The sequence below is a fragment of the Malurus melanocephalus genome, unplaced genomic scaffold (assembly GCF_030028575.1).
Source record: "Malurus melanocephalus ecotype Western Australia unplaced genomic scaffold, MMel_1.1 scaffold_197, whole genome shotgun sequence".
Lineage (NCBI taxonomy): Eukaryota > Metazoa > Chordata > Aves > Passeriformes > Maluridae > Malurus > Malurus melanocephalus.
Window position 1 is genome coordinate 1,248,636 of NW_026623429.1, and position 22,746 is coordinate 1,271,381.

Genomic DNA, 22,746 nt, shown 5'->3' on the forward strand with positions numbered 1-22,746 from the left:
TGGTTTCTTGCAAGCCTGAAATAACTGATGGGGAAYTGGGTGGGTTTTTTCATGGGTTAACCCAAACACAGACAAAACTTGGCTGCAGCAGCTGAGTTCTGCTCTGACATTTGTTGGGTGTGAAACCACACAGATTTTAACGGATGGAGAAGGTTTATATGACCCCTTCCAGCCCAGCCAGATGACCTCCATGCAGGTCTATAAAAAACCCCATAATCCACATGCCTTTATTATTTTAATAAGTGGAGTAACACCCAGAGATGATTAGGTCAGTACCAGGAAAARGATCGGATTTTAGGAAGCTGTGTAATTATACTAGCAAGTTACACTAAAACATTAAAAAATGGACAAAGATTTAAAAACCCACTACTTGCAAGTAAAACATTTGTGAGCATAAATATGCATATGTGTAACAAAACACATCTGTGTCTGACACATGCAGAAACACTAAACCAGCCATTTTGTTGTACCTGAACATGCTGAAAAAAAATGATTAATACAAAATGTTTTACGCTTCACCCCAGAGGAAAGCTTCATCCAGATTCACCTGGGGAGAACACTGAAAGTGAGTTTTTCAGGGTGGAGAGGGAAAGGAAGCAGTGATAACATKATATTAATTGATCTCATGCTGCACAGGAGAGAGAGGATCTACTCTTAAGCCACATGTCCCCYCCTGTGGCTTCTGGGGATCCTGCTGTGCCAGGGAGATCCTCAGTTTGTTGAGCTGGGTCAGTGAGGAGCTATTTATTCAGAGAGGTGCTTCACACCAATACAGAACATGGAATCTGCATTAAAAACAATTCAAATRGTCCAAGGGACAGAATAGCAARCGTAGAAGGCAGGCATGGGACATTYRTGTTGGTGATTTATAGCAGCCAGAGATAAAAAGTGACAGGGAAGTCTAAATTAGTAGTATGAACAAAGGCTGTAGAAGGGATGAATTAGCCAAGCATTGTGTGTAGCTTATTTTGGGGCATCTGTAGCTGGGAACTTTTCCACAGTCATGCCATCCCCAAAGAAAGTCAGTCCTGYMCTCACTTTTCTTGCCATGTCCTTGYACATTCTTGCATTTGTCACCTTCCTKCACTCATCCCTCGTTTTCATGCCARCTTCTCACAGAATCTTCTGTTCTCTCCGCTCATTCTTCTTGCTTTAAGCCTCTTTAATGATTGCCTCTTAAACAAATGGATTAACAAATTAAAAAATTTAAAAATCAATGGAAAAAGACCAGTATCAAATGTTATYATTGGTAACCATTGTTATTATTGGTATAAATTGTATTGATGTACCAATGTACCATTGTTGAAAGGTAATTGCCCTTCTAATATTTTGAGAGCAAGGACCCTGATCTGGAAAAGTAAAAGCCTCTGGTCCTATCGGGTTACTGATGCAAAAGAGCTTTTTTCCAATTTTTTTTTAGTGTCTTACCTTTTGTATTGAGCTGTAGTTTTCTAGTGTGCTGAAAGGMTGCATCTGAAGGGAGGTTACAGCTCTGATTGCTGGGGGATGTTTGGGAGAARAACATCTTGAGAAATTTCCTGTCACTTCCCATTCCCCCAAGTTTTCACTCACTCTCCAGGCAGAAATGAGGAGGGTGAGGAAAACTCTGCAGTTTTAGAAACAAAGTCTGTGCATGGACTTTATGAACTCCCRGGTGAAGAAGACTTTTGGCAAACACAATCAGAACATAAACCTGAATGTCACAGTTTTCTACARGCATGCACTGGTGCACACGCACACAAAAATGGGGAGAGGATGGATAATTCCAAACGGGAGATGAGGAAAAGGAGGGGGACAACTTCTGAAGGAGAGAAACTCCTAAACAGCAGTGATTCTTGCTCTGTTTGTTTGTGCTGGAACAGGTAACACTGTAATTCCACTCTCAATTCTGTGTTTTAGCTGTGGACTGGAAAAACAGAGGAATTGGGCATGAAGGATGTGTCAGTGATGGCATCACAGAGAAGCAGTTGGCATCCTGTCATACATGCTGGGGGGTGTCAGCCTGTAAATTATTCTTGGTTCAGGCCATATKTAGGCTCAATAAAATTTGGATTCCACATATGAATCCAGTCAAATTATTCTGGGCTAAAATGATGGTTTGACTGGGATGCCAAATGTTCATAAAAACAAAAATGGGAGGAGTAGAGAAGCCTGTTATTCTCCAAAAATGGATATTTGTGTCCCAACAGATGAATTAATCCCACTCAGTAGTGTCTAACGTGGTATGAATTGGCCAATTTGGAAATGTTGGCTTTCAGTGTGAGCAGAGAGCTCCCAACACATGAAGCATTCTGAGGAATGCTGCACAGCCATAGCTGAGCTTTAATGCTATCAGCAAATCAATAAAGGGAGCCATAAATGAATCCAGACAGTTTGCTAAAGTGAGTACATTTCTAGCTCGCTTTTTGCCTTTATTTCCTCCTGACGTTTCTTTCTCTGCTACTTCATGTTCTCATTTTCAGTTTTTTAAAATCAATTTATGTTGTTTGTTATATATTTGTTAAGGCTTAGTAATATTCATATATCAGGTTGACCRTGTGTTTATTATTCTAACATCTGTGTATTTATTATGGGAAAATCTATCTTTACGAACTTGCACKATATCCAATAAAAACAATATGGGGGAAAAAAAGGAATTGTACAGCTGGAAGCAATTTGGAGGGGGAAAATGAGTTGGAATTAGATTATTTTAAATAYGATACAGAGCAGGGTACACACTTCACCGACGGAAAGGCAGTAATTATCTTTGTCATAGCAGTAGGTGCTATGATTGGTTTAGGCATTTGTCAGCTATGGGGAACCTCAATTGCACAGTGGCTTTTGGACCTAATGTGGAAAAATTTCAGGGTTTTTGTTGTTGTCATACAGCATGGGCCCAGACAACAATGTCCTTTGAGCACTCAAGCAACCGAGCAGGAAGAAATTTGTTTTCAGTAATTTGAACTGGATGTCTCTGTTGGTGCTGGGATATGGTGAACAACCTTCCAGTGGGAGGGGTTGTGTCTCAGGGCACAGCTTCAGCTTTCAGCTGGGGCAGCAGAATGGCAGGGAGAGGTGCCAGGGATGCTTTAAATCAGCTGTGATCTGTACCAAGGATGTGTGCAGCCCCAGAAGATGATGTAGGACCAACACAAACTGTGTCTTTATTGCTCACAGAGCCAACTGGAGCCAATGTCCATTTCCCATTGCCATGAGGAGTCATTGCATTTGCATGTTTGATTGAGTTAAACTACAAATACCACGGTGAATTTAATGATCTGGGGTTTAAGCAATCATAACCCTTAATGGAAGCACAGTGGTGCRTAATAGGATGTGAATTTCTTGGTTATTTGGAGAGTTTTCTCCTTATTAGCCTGAATTTAAAAAACGTAAATAACTCGTTATGAAACAAGTAAGGTGCTAAGAATTTGTATTTTTTTATCTGAGGAAACAGGCTACTGTGGGAATGGTAGGTACAGACTCTTTTTAATTTCCATCACTTGGATGCTTTTAGAAAAAGAAAAATATCTTTTTATTCTGAGGAAGTACTGTTGTTTTAAAGAAATGTCCTATTTTGAGAGGATGGAAGATTCCCGGTTTGGTGAATCAATTTGAACATTTGTGGGTGATAATTTCTCTGTGCTTTAAAAATTTCTTAGATGCCAGAACCCCATAATGATTCAGAGAGGCCTTAGTAACATTTTCAAAACATGTTTTAARCCATAGAGGAAAAGACAAACATAAATAGACAGTACCATTTGTAAATTATGAGTTGACAGAAATAACTTTTGCTGGACTTTGCTAGAAAAAAAATGTCAGTTTGCTGCATTAATTTTATAATCTCTATTTCTTTGTCTCTCTGTAAAAGAAATAAAAACATATATAGTCTGTAGCATATAATAATTTCCAGCCATGAAGAGACAGATTTTTATATATCTCAGTTTATCTTCTCCACTCCCTAATCTTTTGGTAAGGTTTTACTGTTTAGTTCAAGTATAGCTCAACTGAGTTTCCTCTTTCCTCAAGGGTCATGAGCGTGAAGAATAGTGTAAATTCTCCTAAATGAAAATGTTCTTGTTGCCATTTAAATATTTGCCTGTTTGGCAGGAGGCTCTCTTTAAAAGGCAGATATCCTTGTTCCAAACACAGCACTGACATGGTAACAGCATTACTTGGTGAACTCTGGGTGCCTCACAGCTGGGTGATGAATGGTGGCTGTTGATCTCAATGAAGTTGGAATTTCCATTCGAGGACAAGGGCTTCTGTTCCAGTGAAAGTTTCCTTGGAGCAGGTGCTTTTTTGTAGATATTTCCAAATTTAATCATGCTGACATACCTGACCCTGAGCGACTCCAATTTTTAGTCATAGCACTTAAATTTAAATTTSTTGTGTGCATTGGTGTAAATTAATGCCAGGAACTGTAAGTGGGGAGGCTGAAGTCTCTGATCTCCTGAACTCGGGTATTGAAATTTCTCRTGATCCTTCCAGGAGTATTCTGGGATGGGAGGTTCCCTCCCACTGCTCATCTTGGTACGAGACATCACAAAGCACAGCACCCTGTCTTCCTGTRACTCAGATCCCCCAAAAACCAACAGGCTGACAGGGGATGGGGTTCAAGGCAGCGTTTCCATGGTTCAAAACTAAATGGAGCTTTTTTATTATATGGAGTAATTTCCATGCTGATGCTTAAATGTGAAAAAGAAACATTTTTTTTTTGTTTTGCCATTTGATCATCCTACTGATATGTGCTTAGGTGGTAGTAGGAAAGGTACAGGTACACATGGTGGGGCCTTGGGTCTGTGATGAGCACTTCCAGCTCAGCACTGGCCAGAACAAAATCCTCCTTTTCTCCCTTAGCTTTGACTGTAGCTACTCAGGGTAACATTTTCCATATTACTTCTCTGGTTTCCCTTGGGATGAGTGAGTCAGAGGTCCTGTGGAAAAGATAGTATGCAAATTCTAGGCTATGATTTAGCTGAATACTGTATCAAAATTTGGACAGAGGGCTAACTTTGCACAGCAGCTTTAAGCTTGGCATTTCCGTAGTTCCAAGGAACATTAATGTTCATTTAGTGCCATTTTTTTTCAGGTCACTTTTTAATAAAATTGCTGAGTACGAATGTTCCACAGATGCTGACTCATTAGTTACTTCAGCACCTCAGTGCAATTGGTCAATGCCTTACATCATAATGCATGTTTAACCAGGAAGGCAAATGGCATTTAAAGTCAAATAAAATGCTGCTGGGCTTAGTCCAAAAGGACGAGGGCCAAATTCTTGTCTTATTGCTGTCAGTAAAAATTTTGCCACTGGTTTCACCAGAGCCACTAAAAAGGCTCCTGGCTTTAGGTTATGAGCAGAAGTTGMAAGTGAAGCTGAATTTCATAGAGGGACTCAGCTAAAACCCAATTAGTTAAACAGCAATCACCCATGCAGCATTTGACTTTTTAAGYAGAGAGCAGCTCTGCAAACAGGCTGGTGCTGCCAAACCCTGCGGGTGCAGGGGCAGATCCTCACGGAGGGGGAATGCAGGGCAGCACCTGCTGGGACGTGATCCCCTAAGAACTCAGGGTTCTAATGACTCTGGAGACTCCCTGAGCTTTACTACTGCGGTCAACTGTGTTGTCAAAATCTCTTCCCTAGAATTACAGATGATAGGTTTGGTCATCTGGTCCAACCTCTACATCGAGCAGGACAGGCTAAACATAACATTAGACTCAGAGCTACATGTGTAGCAGCATCCCTCCCTTTCCTCCTCTGCTCTTAGGGATAGGTTCCCTTTGGTAAACCATCCGTTTCTAAATTGAAAAGCTTGAAATGCAGACAGAGAGGCATGGCCAAACGTTACAAAAAAAACGCAGCATTTGTTATCTGCACATTTTGGTTTGCAAACAAACGTTTTAGCATTCCGGATTAGATCGCTGATCCATGCAGTTTGACATCGTGCCTCCAGTCACGAGCAATTTCTTTTCCTAATGAAGTGGTTGGTGCATTGCAAAATATTACATCTGACAAATACCTCATTTTCTAATTGACGAAATTTCCTTTGTGCGTATCATGCCTGACTTTTTAGCATCRGATTAAATTGTGCATGACTGCCGTTTATTTCTTACTCATGTTCGTACTGTGAAGTCTTTTATTACTGTTACTGATAGAGGAGGCAAATTAAAACTAAAGGAATAAAGCAAGCAAGCAAGAGAACTCTCTAATTTGTTATTTGGAGGCTTCAAGAAGTGAATTTAGCTTTGTAGTTCTAAGGTAGCCATTCACTCAGGATTCAAACTGGCCATTGCTCCAGCTGGGCTCTCTTTACCCAGAATGTGCTTAACTCTGAAACCTCCCTTCTGAGTACTGTTAGAGAGGTTTTGAAAATGTTTCATTTTAAAGGCAGAACCAAATGTTCTGCAGAACATATGAGTTATAGTGGGTCCTCTTGCCCATCTCAGACCCACTTGCAGTGGACCTAGGAGACTCCTTTTAGCCACAAGTGTAATTTGTATCTGTAATTCTGTCTCCATTGCAGAGGCCCAAACTGCAGCTCTGGGGTTCTGTGAGAAAGATGATTCCTAAGGCTCAGCCAGTGTCAGTTAAATGAGTTACTGAGGAGTGTTTTTGCTCAGAAAGCTCATGGTGCACTGGGAGAGGGCACTGCTGTCCCTACACCTGAACTGCTGCAGGCTTTATAGCTCTGTTCAAGCTGCTAAAACAAAWAAAGTTTACTCGTGGATCACGGCTTATTTTTACCTGTTCACCCATTTCTGCCAAAATGTGGACACGAGTTTTCTGTCCAATCCAGCTCCACCCATCCCGCTCAGAAGGGCTCTCCACTGTGAGTCCCATCAGGCATGGTCAGCACAACCTTGCACTTTCAGGGGCAAAAGGCACGAGAGGCAGCARTGGTTTCTCTCTGCTGCCCAACTGAAGGGCTTCAGACAATAAATGCAGGAAAATGAAGAGCCCCTTCCTCACATCTTTCCTTTGGCCCAGTTTCACACCACACAGTTCCAGGCGTTTGCATGAGATGTCTGAGATAGGAAYCTCGTCAGCCTGTGTTCCTTGTATGGTCAAACAACAGGGAGAAATGCTCCAGAGGGTGATTTGGATCTGAACTTCACTGCCCAAAGCTCCCTGTTGTCTCTCCTGGGAGTTTAGTCTCCCTTCATACCTAATTTCAGTTTGTTTATGAATTTTTCCCGTGTCTGCATGTGTTTCTCAAGGGAACACATGGTCCTCTCCATGAGGTCACACCTGCTTGCCCCACACAGCAGACATGGAAACCTGGTCCTCATTTAAAATCCTTTCTATTCTAAAGAACCCAAACACCAGTAGAACCTGCAGAAGCTGTCTCAGCTGATGACTTTCAGGCAGATACTGGCAAACCCCAAAAATAAATGCTGCGACCACAGGCGTAACTCCGCCACCGCTCTTTGGAAATTTAAGAAGTGGGAGTCCAAAATTACCACCAGATGGTGCACCTATTTAGCAAGTGACAGAGACATGTTCCACAAAAAATGGAAGCCACAGCCTCCAGCAACCCACCGAGTGGCTTCCCCTGCTGTTTATTCTCAGTTGTGATGGAAATTGGATGTGTTTGAAACATGGACCTGCTGGCCATACTATCCTGTTACATTTAATGTGCAGCATGTTTCCAATCTTTGTGATGGAAGGCTTTCAGCTGCCTGATGAGGAGTGTGAGGAAGTGGGAAAGAGCAGAGCAGACCTATAAATGCATATGGGGGAAGAAGGAAAGAAAAGGGATGGGCCRGGAGCAGGAAAGGTTGGTGATGGTGAAGGGCAATGAGCAGGATCCCAAATCAGCAGTGACCAGTGATGCTGGAATAGTTTTTACCTYTTTTCTTTATATATTTGTAACCTTTCCAGTACTTTTCCCTGCCATTTCACCAGCTAGAAAGAACAAACACATTCCAGAGCTCTGAGTTCTGGGGGTTACAAGGCCCCATCCAATCTYGGCTTTTCCTGGGAACCAAAGCTGAGAACAAGGTCTGTGAGCCATTTCCATAACCAAGGACAGCTGGGACTGAGGGTGTGGGGCTCCAGGGAAAGGGCTTGTCCTCCTAATTGGAGCTTTTTATCAATTATGCTAATTTCATAAACCAATCAAGCTCTATTCACCCCTTTGGGTGGGCTTTGGTGGAAATTCTTCCATGAGTGMCCCTAAAWYTCCAATAAAGRCCCAATTTTATATCACCTCCTGTACTAAAATCATCTCAAGTTTCATTCCTARGTTGAAAAGGCAGCACCAKCAGGAAGCCCCTGTGCCCTGCTKGTTCTGTGAGCTGAGGGGGTTCTGGCTGTCAGGGGTGGGTTCCTGCCAGAACACTTTGGAGTCTGAGTCAATTATTTGAAACCCGCTAATTAATGCCAGTATCCCAAGCAGAAACCAGAAACAGGTATTTCATAGCAAAGGGGGTGAACTTTCCTCTCCTAAACAGTCARCTGGGTTTTGTTCTCTGACTGCTTCTCATTCCTAAGTGTTTGGGTTCTTCCATACTCAGAGAAGGATTAGCACATGTCGACAATTTTTTTTTGCTACATTTCTCACGATGACAAAAGACCATGTGATGGTTTCARCTGGATTGGCTGGACATCAATATATGATCATGTGTGACACACAAACAGGAATCTATACCCATTCTACTCCACTGCTTGCTTTAAAGGAAACTCCAAAGTAATAACTGGGTTCCTGGCAATCCTCTTTCATCCACAACACAAAACTTATGCGGAAGAAAATATTGAGTCTCATTCCTTTGCTTAGGTGGGTCTTTCACTGCTTTCTGTTGATTAATTAAATGATTAATGAAAAAGATTRTTCTTTTAGTTATAACTCCACCAGTGAAAATGAACTGAACACTTCCTGAGTGAAAACATTTGWATATTTTTTAACTTGAGAAGCATTCATGCAGAATGGATAAAATATTTTTTTGCTCTCTTTGACTAAGTTGAGAGGAAGGTATCATATTRAGGAGCTCAACACCATTCCCTTTTCGTCCTTTTATTCCATCCATACCTTGTGTCTCCTAATTCGATGTGAGAACAATCATTTTAAGGTTAAAGTGTGGACCAGGAGATAATGGACTTGTACTCTGCTCCCAGCTCTGCCTTGTGACTTTGGACAAGTCACTTCTTACYTTGCTCTCTGGTAGCTAAAGATGACTAATTTCAGTGAGAAATTGAAATTAYTGGGGACTGAATTCCACTTAAACATTTGGCCATGTCCTCAAACAAAACTGGGTTCTGTTAAAGACTTCTGATCCAAAGAGGAAAGCAAAGGACAGAAATGTCCTGGAGGAATTTGGTCTTCTAAAAAGTGAGCCCAGGCCTGAAAAAAAAAAAAAGATGATGGTGAAAAATCTCAGTAGAAGAGGCCAGGTAGGATTATCAGCTTGGTTTGCAGAAGGAACTTTGGAAACCTTAGGTAACTGTCTGCTCAAATTTCACMGAGGGAAAATACCCAGCCAATATTCAGTACTTACATGTAGTATAAAAGGGAGAGAATRAACCTCACAGGGAGAGTAAATTCTGGTTACTTGTTGTACATGTGCTGTGATTCTTGGAGTGAATCTTCCTGTCTGAATTCCCTCCTTTTCCATTGCGCTGTGACACTGACACCAGCCATGGGGCATTAACACTTTTTCCCTCTTTCCCTTTCCCTCTTTCCCTTTCCCTTTCCCCTTGCTGTCTCCCATTTCCTTTCACTTCAGCAATTCAGTAATGCTGAAACCAAGTTCTCTTCCCTTTTGTTTGCTTTTCCCTTGTCCCCTGATCACCCGTGTTGCTWTAGCACAGCCACTGCAGTATTAACAGTGCTACAAACAGCAGCTCTGAGCAGGAGCTTCTGCTGGGATTTCCCTGCCCTCTTATGMAACCCAAGGCTCTGCAGCACCCCCTCCGTGTTTGTTTTCAGGGATTATTRGCAATATTCCACATACTGATGGCAGAATGAGGCGTGAGCTTTGCTCAGAGAAGGCAAGGCACTGCTTTTTGAGACCCTGAGCTTTTGGGCTGGGCATGGAAAGTTTGGGAGGTGGCAGCCCTGTCCTCAGGGCTGAGTGGCAGAAAGATTTCTGGTGGAGTTTTGCAGATCATGGAATCATTTCCATGAGCATTGTCTTCTTGAAGTSAAACTCAAAGTGTCTGCATGGAATATCCCATAGAGCAGCGTGTGCATGCTGTCAGTTTGTGTGAACCAGAGCAACRTGACATCATGAGATGGACAAATTTCCACTTCATGCCATATAGCCCAAAACTTTTCACGTGAAACATTTGTTTTGTTTTGGTTTGAAGACATTTGCCTTTCTAACTGGTCTGTTTTAATTAGAGCTCAACCTGAACCACAAACGATAGATTTGAACTTTCCCAGAGTTCAGCGGTGTTCAGATCTGGCTTTTGGTTTGGCCCATCACAGAGCCAGGGGTCAGCTGCAGAGTTCAGATGTGGAAATGAGCTGCTGCAAAGTGAGGGGCTGGAAAGAGGATCTGGTGAGACCCATATCTTGCCTTCATGGGGGATTTGCAGTAAGACACTTGCTGGTGGTTTTTAGAAGCACTAAAGCAGTGTTTCACACCAAACTATCTATTGAAATACTCATGTACAGAAAAAGTCTCACTCTTCCTTTCCTGGTCACAAAACTTGGATCCTCGACTGAAGCTGGAGTACCTTAAAACCCTGGAAATATCTCTTCCTGCCTTTGTTTAAAAAGCATCCTTAATTTCTAGGGTATAGAGCTTAGAATGATTGACTGTGGGCTAGAAATTTGATCTTCTTATTTTTATAACATCTAGTTTTTTCAGCAGATCACTTGCAGGGCTGTTGTGGCATCTGCCATTTGTCAATCTCTTGCAGGTGGGGATCAGTATTTAAGTGTGACCTCACTCAGTGCATTACAAGACACAGGTTTAACACAACACAAACAATAAACAACAACCATTTGCCTACTAAATCAGATATTCTGATCCAGTGGAGTTAGCTGGACAGGCTCAGATTAAACACTGATTCAGTATCTGTCACAAGTCCTGGGAAGATTCAGATAACCCTTCTTTGTTTATGTGAATTTTGTCACTTCCCAAATCCTGTCAGGACCAGAAACTCCAGAGCTGAAAAAAAAAAAGAAAAAAGAAAAAAGAAAAAAAGAAAAAAGAAAGAAAAAAAAGAAAAAAAAAGAAAAAAAAAAGACTCTGCTCTTGTAATGCTTCCAAACTCATTTTGCAAACCAGAGAGGTTTGGATCAGAATCTAAACTCTGTGTATTTATCCAAACCCCTCTGAGCTCTTTACTCCCTTAAATCTCTTTCATATGTGTGAGTTGTGCTCACTGGGGTTTCAGATGTGACTGCCAGGCAAGGACCCTTTAAACACCAGGAAGGGTGGACATCATGGAAACCATGCCTGGAATTATATGAGCCACAGATTTGTCGGGCAACCCCAACACAGAATTCTCTTGCAGGAGAAAACCCAACAGCAATTCCCAGCAAACCCAGCAAGAACCTCTCAGCCTCTCTCCTGTGCAGAATTTGTACAGAAAAAGACAACATTCTGGTATATCATTTGATGCAAATTATTTTTTCCCTTTTTGGGGTCAAACCTAAGGTATTTTTTCTCTGTCTATGCACTTTTTAAGCAGAAGGCCACCTTGAAGAGCAGAATCACCAGACAATGACAATTTCTGTGCCTAGAAAGCTCTTACAAGAAAAYGTTGTGTAGAACAAGATATTTTTAGATTAATTAATTCATGGTTATTTCACCCAATGTTCCTCTTGTGTTGCCGTTCAGTGAAAATGAAGACTTCAGTGGTTATTCTGTTTTATGATATCTGTCTGGATTTAGGTTKGAAATTTGAAAGATAATTTAAATAAATATATATTTATTAGACTTKCCCTAGATCACAGAGATGCCTAGAGTATCTAGTGATTCAGTTTAATACTGCTCTTCATAAAACTTACTTTAGAAAAGTCATGACTAAGTGGAATTAGTACTTTCTTTTATATAAACTCATGCTAATTCTGTACTTGATARAACCAAGTTAAATGATACTGAAAAATACCCCAAACCTAGAAAAATACACTTGAAGAAGTCTTGTTATGTTCAGTAGAATCTTTTTTCTAATCAGTGAAACCAACAAAGTCATCTCCTGKTTTTTTCATGTAAAGAAATCTCTTTGTCCCCAGTCAGAATATTTTAAGGGTGGGCTCTCCTTTTCTTAAACCACCACGTCCCCCCAGCAATTACACTCAGATGATTGCTGCCAGCATAGCTGGAAATACTCACTGAGCAGGGAAACCTGGCTTAACTCTGATGGGATAAGTTTGGACTCTCTCCCTTTCTCTGCATTTTCTGCTCCTARTTTTGGGGCTTCCCCATCTTGCTTGATACCCTCTGGGAGTCTTGCTTTTTTTTTGTTTCTAACTCTCTCAGTGCTCGGTGAAGTCGGATTCCTGTGCCAGCCAGATGGAAAATACAATGTGGAAGGATATCTAAGAAACAGGCTTTATAGCCAACACCTTATTTCAGGTTTTACTCTGGGTGATTAGCTCTTGTCCAATAGATGTAATTAGTTTTGTATCCCACAAACATGAGTACCTRGTCTGAAAGCATTGTCTCACACCTGCTGAATGTCCTGGGCTACACTTGCTTTGTAAAAAAAAGGAGTTTTCTGGATTTTTATCCATCTGTCTGCCTATCTGTCTATATTTCTCAATAATTTCTGTGGGCTAACATAAGAAGTGTCCCTGCTGACACACAGATCCAGCCTGAAGCTGCACATATCTCACTAACAACCAAGAAATATCATCAGATGTGAAATCACTTGGTATCTCTCTAAGACAGAAGCAAACAGAACCTCAGCAGTTCCTCTGGGAAGGCACATTAGTTATTTTTTTGTCACCTATTTTCTCTAAGTTAGAAGCAGAAGGAGGATGTGGATCCCTGCTGAGCAAGTGTGGCACTGAGGATGTGTGAGTGTGAGGGGTCAGAGCTGCGTCCTTCTCTGACCAGCGTGGGGACACTGAGCAGCACTGTCAGAATAGAATAGAATAGAATAGAATAGAATAGAATAGAATAGAATAGAATAGAATAGAATAGAATAGAATAGAATAGAATAGAATAGAATAGAAAGCCCATCTGGTTCCTCCTAGACCCATTTAATTTAAGGACTTTGTTGTACTTCAGAACCCAGTTTCTCTTTTAGGATTCCAAGCTTTCTGGCAATGGGTGCAAAGAGCTTTTTAAAACCCCAGCACGCTGTGAGATGTCTCCAGCTGAGCTTTCACATACCATGACACATCAAACCTGAAAGGAAAAGGCACCAAATGTTCAGCAGGGAATCACTGAGTGCCACAGAGGGATGTCAGAGTGTCCAGAGGAGAACACAAGCAGGACAAGGTTTCTCTGCTCCAGCTCCTGCTTCCCACATGCTCCTCGAGAGCTTTGTGAAAGCACAGCCAGCTGTGACACACACAGGCTGCTCCAAAGGCACAGAGCATCTGGGAACGACCCCCTYGTGCTCCCCAGGCCATGCTCTCGTGCACTCTTTCAATGTGTGCTCAGCACCGTGTTCTGATTCAACTCTGACAAAAACAAGGCGACCTGAACTCAATTTCCCTGTTTTCTGTAAGAATGGGATACGGTTTTCTTGCTAGGGCTGAGCTGGTATAAAATATTTGTTATGGCAAATATCGTTTTACAGCAGAGAACCCAAAAATTTCATATTTCTCTGGGCACTGCTAAACGTCCTTTTAAAGATTATAGCAAAATCATTAACCTCACAGAAACTGTCCCAGAAAACTTCACCAAGGCACATGTTGCCAAAAGACAGTCAAAAACACAACAGAATTATGCTCACTGGAACAGAAATGCTGACTATTGTTTAAGGTTGCCAGGATTTAACTGAATAAATTTAGGGGGTAAATGAAGTAAAAACTCCCTGTAAATTCTTGGAAGAATCATTACAGAGATCATTGTGGAAAGTACCGCCAAGCCTTTGGAAAACAACCATGACATTCAGAAAATGTTTAAAAAAAAGTGAAAATCAGAGGCAGAGTGTTTCTTTTTAATAGACATGCTTCCAAAAGTATATAAACAGTGACAGCAAGAAGCTGCAAGAAGGCAAGTGTGAAATAATTCTGGCTCATGTGCAGCCCATTCTGAAAGAAGATTTGACAAATCCATAAGAGCAATAGAAAATTCAGTTGACAGAACAATTCTAAACTGATGGCCAAGATCTTGGCAACCACGAAAAGTGGGAGCCTGGAGATGAAGAATGTTGAGCAGGAGAAGAATCTTTAAATAAACCATTAAGTGGTGTCACTACACATTGTCAGCCTGGAGATCTGCAATATTCTGTCCTGGCCACGTATAATTGAAAATAGACCCAGAAAGGTTTGGAAGAAGCTGCTGGAGTCACATGCAACTGCTGCTCTAATTCCACCAAACRGACCTGTCTGGGTCTGTTTTAGTTTATAAAAAAATCAAACATGACTATTTTAATCAAACTGTAGTAGAGAATAAGGGGTTTAAAGAGGAAAAGTGAAATGAATAAATACCRTAAAGAGAACGTAACTGAGCATAACCATCAGCAGGCTCCATCAGACTYGACCAGAAAGTCCTGCCAGAAACAGATTTTCAACCTCATTGAATTGAATTGAAGTTCATTGCTCAGGAACACTTCTGAACACGGGTGCTAGAAAGGAACCTCAAAACCATGGATGGCCATATACATTTTTTTTTTTAATGAAAGGTACGCAGAAATCAATGAATCAGTGCTTTGTCAGTGAGTAAGAAATGTAGAATAAAATCTGATTCACTGCTCAGTGGAGTGGAACCCTGAGCAGAGTGCAAAGCAAGGAAAACATCAAGGAGGCCAAGCACTTCTCACCTCAGAATTCACTAAACAGATGAAAACATGGTTATATATAAAACCATCAACAGAGGAAGATCCTCTGAGCATCAGAGAGCAGTGGTTATCCATGCAGATTGCTTTCCAGTCAGCTGTCCCTCATCTCAGAACATTCAATGGAGTCATTGTGCAACTGGCTGTCCTGACAGCCACAAGTGCTGAAAATTTACAGAGAGCTCTGATTAAAAAAAAAAAAAAAAAAAAAAAAAAAAAAAAAAAAAAAAAAAAAAAAAAAAAAAAAAAAAGAAAAAAAGAGAAAAGAAAGGAATTGTAGGACCAATCAGCTTAACTTCAGTAAATGAAAAAATATGGGAACAATCCCCATTTGTAAACTCATAACTAACAACAAGGAGATGAGTAAGAGTCAACAAGGATCTGTCAAGAACAAATCATGTTAAACCAATCTAATTTCCTTCTTTGGCCACCCAGAGCCTCAGAGGCAGAGCAGAAGCCTTTTATATAAAGTATCTTGGATTTAAAGGGTGCTTTTGACCCTGCTTTATATTACATTTTTGTAAGAAAAATAAGAACTTGCCGCATGGGTGCAAGCCATCTGGAAATCGTATTTGGAGGGTAATTATCAAAATGGAAAGGTGTGCTGATGAGATTGCTGGTGATCTGTGCTGGATCTGGCACCAGCCAGAGTTGTGCACTTGACTTGACCAAGAGAAATCGCTGCATTTGTGAATTCTGCCATTGTGGGAAGGACTGAAAGGAAGCTGGAGGGAGCCAGGGTCAAAACTGAGCATGGTCTGGAAAAAGAGAAAAAAGAGTTAAACTAAGAAAGAGGAGGCAAATTGGGAAGATCTGTATGTGGGAACAATCATCTGCACAAATGCAAGAAGGGGAACATCTGGAGCGGGAACAGCTGCGCAGGAAAAAGAGTCAAAAGCGTCCTGCTGCTGTGAAAACACCAGGCTGGCAGGAATAAACAGGAGAACAGAAACCATGGCATTGGGAAACAGAAACCATGGCATTGGGAAACAGAAACCATGGCATTGGGAATGCTCCTTCTGCCCTGCCCGAGGAGGCAGAACCTCATCTGGAGCTGCTGTCACAGCGAGCAGGCAGCTGGGACAAGGACTGGGCTGGAACAGTCTGGGGAGGGGTGAAAGCCTTGACAGATTTTATGTATTTCATAGGAATAACCAGCTCTTGGTAACTCTGGATTTGCTCTCAGAAAGACAGTTTCAGGTTAATATCAGTGAAATATATAGCAGTAGGGTTGCTGAGGTGCTGGGCCAGACCCTGTAACCTCCCCCACTGAAAATCCTAAAGAACAAGAAGAATAAAAGCTGTTCTGAAGAACATCTGTCTTATCAGCCTCCATAGAGACCCTCCTGAGTTTCCTGCTCTTCTGYCTTTTTCTGTTTTTGTACAAAGTGGTTTCAGTGGCCTTTAGCTCTGACTGCAGCACTTCTGCTCTACAAAAAATCAGAGGAACAGAAAAATTAAATTAATCCATGCTTTTATAAACCAAGGAGCTCAAAGTTAATTACACTGAAAATGCAAATAAAGGATCTGCTCCAGACAGTGAGAAAATTCCTTCTGACTTGTATTGCCCTTGGATCAATCCCAAAAAGAAGAGCCTGCACTATTTTCCTTGAGAATTGCTAATGCAAATGTTGAATAAAATGCAAAATTACAAAGGAAATAAATTTGTCTATAAAAGCCTTCACCCAAAASTACTCAGGGTGCTGTTGTCTGAGTTTTAGTTTACTCATCTTGATGTATCTATTGTCTTCAGCCATAAAAAATGACTGAATCTGTCATCAGCTCACAAGACTTGTTGAAAAGGGTACATTTGTCAAAAAAATTTTAGTTCTGCTGTGGTTCATTTCTGTTTCCCACTGACCCATGCTGTATTGTGTCACATAATCAATCTGCTGCCTTGTGTAAGTGCACGGGGAATTTGTTTTGTTTAACAACAGTGTGTAGTGCTTTCTTCTGTCACTGCTGATGTGAGATTTAGGAAATTACTGGCCAAACATGCACGTTCTGCAGTTCAATATTTCAAGTTGAATTACAGCTCTGAGAGCTGACATTCAGTGGCAGCCTTACTCATCTCTSTGCTGACACAAGTAGAATTCTCATCCAGTTGTTCAGACAAACAGATGCCTCACAAATTTCTGTGGAACAGTTAAATCTTCCTCTCTGCACTCACAGCTGAATGATCAATTGTTTATTTATTTATTTATTTATTTATTTATTTTAAATTTATTTGGCCTATGTGATTCTCAGCTGGTTGTGGCTCCAGGCTGAAAATACTCTGCTGGATCTGTACATGTTCAAGTCTGGTAAATAACAATTTTGGAACTGTAATAATTTGTGGAACTTGTAAGAATTTCCCCATCAGACCAATCTAAGTTTAGTGCTCAGTTAGAAGTCTAAAACCTCGTCAGAAATGACATTTAAATGAGGGGGGAAATAAAGGCTACTCCATGACTCCAACCATGATAAAGGCTCCTCTCACCCCATCTGCCAGAGGACACCCACTTAAGGAATCCGTGGTCCAATATTTTGGACAGCCACCTGTTAGAATACAGATCAACTCAGAAAATGGCAATAACTCAGGTTGGCAAACCACTTACTCCTCTGATGGCCTGGCAGATTGCTGGAAGTGGCCTTGGGTACCTTCAGTGAAGACAAAAGGTTTAATTTTAATTAATGCTGGTGCTCATCTCCTTTTGGAGTTATTGGATCAGACTGTTATCAGATCAGAGTGATTATTATCCACTGATATTAGATCATGTTACTCCTGAAAACATTTTGGGAATTAAATCAGAACTGTCACCTTTGATACCAAGGCAGGTGTTTCTAACAGAAATGGGTGAATCCAAGAGTTCCAGTAAAAGCCAAAGCCATTCCTTTTTCACCAAAATGAAAAAATTTTGACAGAATTTTTCTTGTCTATGGGACAGAAAAAACCTTAGGAAGACAGGCGAGAATTTTTCTTCTGAGACCCAGAAATTCAGCATATACTGTGTCAAATAACTGATAATCAGGATATTCACAGGGAAATGAAAATCCTAGCCCCAAAGTTGGGTTAAATCCCAAATCTGCCTCTACTTATGTCTTCATTTCACGAGCATTCCTGGAAAGACTTGCCTCTTTTTTGCTGCAGAACGAGAATATTTTTGAAATCTCAGGAAATTCCATGAAATGAGATTATTGTTCTCCATGAAGGTATCACAGCAATCATTACCTAAATATTTTTAGCTGCCTAACAAAGACTTGCTTAGAACTGAYTCCAAGTGATGACATGCTAATGGGAAGCTCCGTGTAGAGCAGGCRTTATTGGAGCACAGGAGTTTCTGACAAACTCTGCTCATTTTGGGACTTTACTGCTGAGGTAATGCTTGCACTGAAGTTTAAGTGAAGTTTTAGAACATACTCTACTTAAAAAAATACCAACCCCCAAAACTCTTAGTTCTTAGCAGGACAATTTAACTGGCTAAAGAAACCTGGCTTTCAGGCCAGGTCTAATTTCTGAGCCCTTCTTATTTTGGAGCTGCATGGAGACAGGAGGGTAATCTCTTCAGAGAGCTAGTGTGGTTTCCATCCAATTTAATCCCATGATTTGAGTTAATTCCATCTCTGCTATAGATCTTTAGTAGGTAAAGGAATGATATTTTCCTTTATTGCTGTTGACAGTCAGGGGTATGATGGGAATGAGGGGAGCAGAAGGAAGATAAAGACAGGATATTCTTACCTTTTATATAACTGATCAAGGGAAGTAACATGTGAAAACTGATGAGAAAACAAAGTCCAGAATAAACAATAAAATGTTTTAAAACATGTTCTGGACACRGGAGAATATATTGAGYTTAAACGAAAATATGAGCGACTGTYACTGGTTAATCTCTGAGTAAATCTACTCAACTCTGGGTCACAGCTGCCATGTTCCCTCACAGGAATAAGTTTCTTCTTGTTAATAATCCTTTCTGTGTGCCCTTCAAAAGTGTTTGAACCAAAATTTTCACTGGGTCTGAATTGGCATCATCATTTACCCCCAGCCTGAAGAAAAGCAAAATCTGTCTATACATGTAGAGTCTATTACACCTCATACTTCCAATATTTCAATTTGCAGATTAAGAATAGAATTTTTTTAAACAAAGAAGAAAGAAATCCTGCAWGTCAACAGGACACATTTTAAAACAAGGGTCCCAGATTTGATTTTATCTGTCAAGTGAAGAGGAGAGGCCCATGGTGCCAAACCCTGGGGTCTGATTGTTCCTTGTAGGGTCTTCCTCATATCTGATGTAATCTTTCAGGAAGCTATCTGTGAAAATAARGAATACAAATCCCCCCATACCTTGGAGTGATCATTCCAGAATAGTCACGAGATATATGAACACAAAAATTTAAACATTTAAACTAGCTTTTAGGTTGGGGTTTTTTTTCCTCCTCTGGAAAATTTGTTCATTTTTTTTTTTTCCTTCCCAAATCGTGTGTGGTCATTAAAGCATTTCAGCAACTTTCTGCAGATTCTTTACAGTTATTCTTTGGCTGCAGCACTACAGAACTGTGTATTTATTACCAGAGGAAAGCACTGGGAGGGMAACTTGTGGGGAAATGTTGTAAATGAGAGCAGCAAAGCACCTGGGGACATKGTCCAGCCCTGTGTGAGGTCAGTGTGGTCACACATGGGATGGACTRGAGCTTCACTTCCCATCCTTTGGTACCTCTTTGCACGTCATAGGCACCTGAGCCAACCAGTACAGAAAAGAGCCTTATTTCCATCTCTGCATACACTCATTATCATCAGCTGCTCCATGGAAAAAACAAAAGAACTGCTATTTTAATWTTTTTTTTTTTTTAAACAAGTCCATGCTTCCACAACAGCGTCTCACCTGTTTTGGAGAGGAAACAGTGCTGCCACAGCACTTTCATGCCCYGTGTAAGCTCAATAACCATGCAAAGATTTGATCCAGAGTGGGGGTGGAAAAGGGTCACTTGAGCAAAAGTAACTCAAAACGAACRCATGGGAGAAGTCTGCAAGGGAAAGGGGTAACCTCTGCCTTGAAAGAAATGAAACCTGGCCAGTTCTTGTCTCTATAGGTCTCTCTTACAGTAATTTACACTCRRCATCACCAATKGATGCTAYTGGAGCATTTCTAGAGTTAGATTAAYAATCAGCCCCATTTTACAGTAATTTACACTCAGCATCACCAATGGATGCTATTGGAGCATTTCTAGAGTTASATTAATAATCAGCCCCATTTGTGTCCTGGTTTATTTTTCTTTGCCTGAACACTTTCCCCATGCAGTGCCAATGCTGAGAGGCAGCTGTTAACTCACTTTTTATTTTATTCATCTGAAACAGATAAAGTTCACCTTGCAATCCTGACTTTTTTGGTGAAAACAAACCTCTGGTGGTGGGATTACGTGGGAGCGGAATTCTGTAAGGATGAGAAACCCGCACGGAGCAGTGACCCCTCCTCGCACTGTGCCATCTCCCCTTGCTGTAGATGATTTTTGTGCTTTCTTTAGTAGGTTCGTACTGCCTTTCTGCCATCCCATCAGCTTTTGGCTTCTCTCCACAGGAAGCAGGGAAGCCGCGTTCACCTATGCCATTACTGCAGCCGGGGTCGCGCACGCTGTCACGGCCGCCTGCAGCCAGGGCAACCTCAGCAATTGTGGCTGTGACCGAGAGAAACAGGGCTACTACAACCAGGAGGAGGGCTGGAAGTGGGGAGGCTGCTCCGCGGATATCAGATACGGCATTGAGTTCTCCCGGAGGTTTGTTGATGCCCGAGAAATCAAAAAGAATGCCCGGAGGCTGATGAACTTGCACAACAATGAGGCTGGAAGAAAGGTATTCCAGAAAGGATGAGGGATGGGGTCTGTGTGCTGGAGGACGGGGGGAGGCTGGCATTCCCTGAGAACTCACCCCTCTGTCTGCTGAACCCCCCATCCACAACAAATGGCACCTATTGTTCACTATTTTTTTGCTGTTTATTGTTATTCAGAGATGGCCGTGTTATTACAGGTATTTGTCTAAAAATTTCTGCTTCCTAAACCCTCCTTCCAGCCCCCCTGATGATCCCCCTTGCTGGATCCGTTTGGATTAATAATAAATTGCTACTTTGCATTTGATTTGCAACAAATCCATTAAGGGATGTGAGGGCTTGTGATGAGACAGAACTCACCACACTCAACTCAAATCTCACAGCACTTCCASATAGCGAGCCCAACAAAACCCAAATTTGATCCCAGCTCTAAAGAAACACACAGAGCAGCACACAGTGCACTCCTTAGCGTGTTCACAGCTGTCCCTTTGTCACCTCTGGGCTGCAAACATCTGTATAAAAAGGAGAAACAGTTCCATTTCCACAGCCATGACTGGTTTGCTTGCCACGGAAACAATGAACATCATGGAGCTGTGCTGATTTATGTTCTCTGAATAACAATCCTCACAGCTCTCAAAAAATGTAACAAGTATTTCTCCATAATATACACCTTCCTCAGGAGAGATTGTACCCTTCAAAGGGTTTTCCCCCAGGAAAAGCYCCTCCACTCCAGCACTGCAGAAAAATCCAATATTCCAATATACCAGTCCAACAAATCCTCCTCCTTTAGTCCTTYGAGTGAGACTGAAATTTCCTCCTCTGAAATCATGTTTGCTTTCAGTCGTGCACTAAGCCCTGGGCAGAGAGGGTGGAATTGGTGGGGACAGAAGCAGTGTAATTATCTTTCTGATTTTGGGGTTATGAACACTCAGCTGCACTGGCTGTGCACTGGAACTGAGGTGCTCTGTGAGCAGTAATTCTCTGGGGTGGAAATATTGCACAAAATCCATGTGGGCAGTGAGGCTCAGTCTCAGCTGTAGGGACAGGATTGGTATTTCAGTGACACTGAGGGCTCCAGATGTGCAGGAGGCTGGAGAGCCCAACAGAAAAGCAGCCTTGAGTGGTTAAATTTTTTTCCCTAAAAATTGCWGCCAGGGCTCTAAAAGAGCCTCATGCAGCAGCTGATCATCCCCTTGGAAGAGCAGCTCCAGRTCTGATCACTCCCTTTAGGCTGGGCCTAAAGCTCAGCCTCATCGATTGCGTTTGGAGGCAAAAGCAGATGGAAGCCAACCCTAAAACGTGTCAGGGAGAGTTTATCACTGCTGGRTTTTTGATCCCCCCTGCTCACTGCCATCCTGTGCCACCCCCTGCAGACCCTGATAAGCATCCTGCTCAGAACACAGCACAGTTCAGTTGTGAAAAAGGGACAAAAGAGCAAAAGCAGATGCTGAGATRGAGAGCAGGGAAGTCCCAAGGACAGAAAGAGCTCATTTTGTGAACCAGGCACTGATCATGGCTCCCCCAATCCTAAATACAGCCCAGTAACCACCAGACCACATTGCTGATTCTTATAAAGCACATCATATTTTACTTTTCATCAGAATTTCATAAGCAGAGGGACATAAGCAAACCAAAGAAGTGTTTTTACAGATATTTCTGGTGGCAGCATTCATGCAAATTAACTTTGTTTAATAATTCTAAAACCTTTTTATTTTTTTGCAAAAAACAAATAACATTTTCACATTTTAAGAAAGGAATAAAAAGGCTTGTCAGTACTGACAGTATATTCTTTCACAATTTTTTAAAAAAGATATAAATAGTATTTTTGAATTTACTCACTTGTTTGTTGCTGGCATTTTATGGTTTAATTCATTGTATCACTTTCAAAAGCTAAGATTGTCTGAAAGGATTTGGTGTAGCTTTTGTTTTTAAGTATAATCCATCAAATCTGGAGAAATGTGCTAATGCCAAAGATGGTTTTCAGGCCATGTTTAAAAATAATGTTGGTGTTTTACATTCCCATGAAATTAATATTCAGAGTTCTACAGTACAATATTTAGTGATTTT

At 41.3% G+C, this 22,746-nt stretch overlaps 1 protein-coding gene across 1 annotated transcript in view; it reads left to right on the forward strand.

The window, feature by feature from the left end:
- WNT7B (Wnt family member 7B) overlaps positions 1-22,746 on the forward strand; it is an 82,357-nt gene that overhangs the window by 49,142 nt on the left and 10,469 nt on the right. Inside the window, exon 3 of the mRNA XM_057373423.1 lies at positions 20,434-20,705. Within this exon, the coding sequence (XP_057229406.1) occupies positions 20,434-20,705 (272 nt within the window). The remainder of the gene's footprint in view (positions 1-20,433; positions 20,706-22,746) is intronic.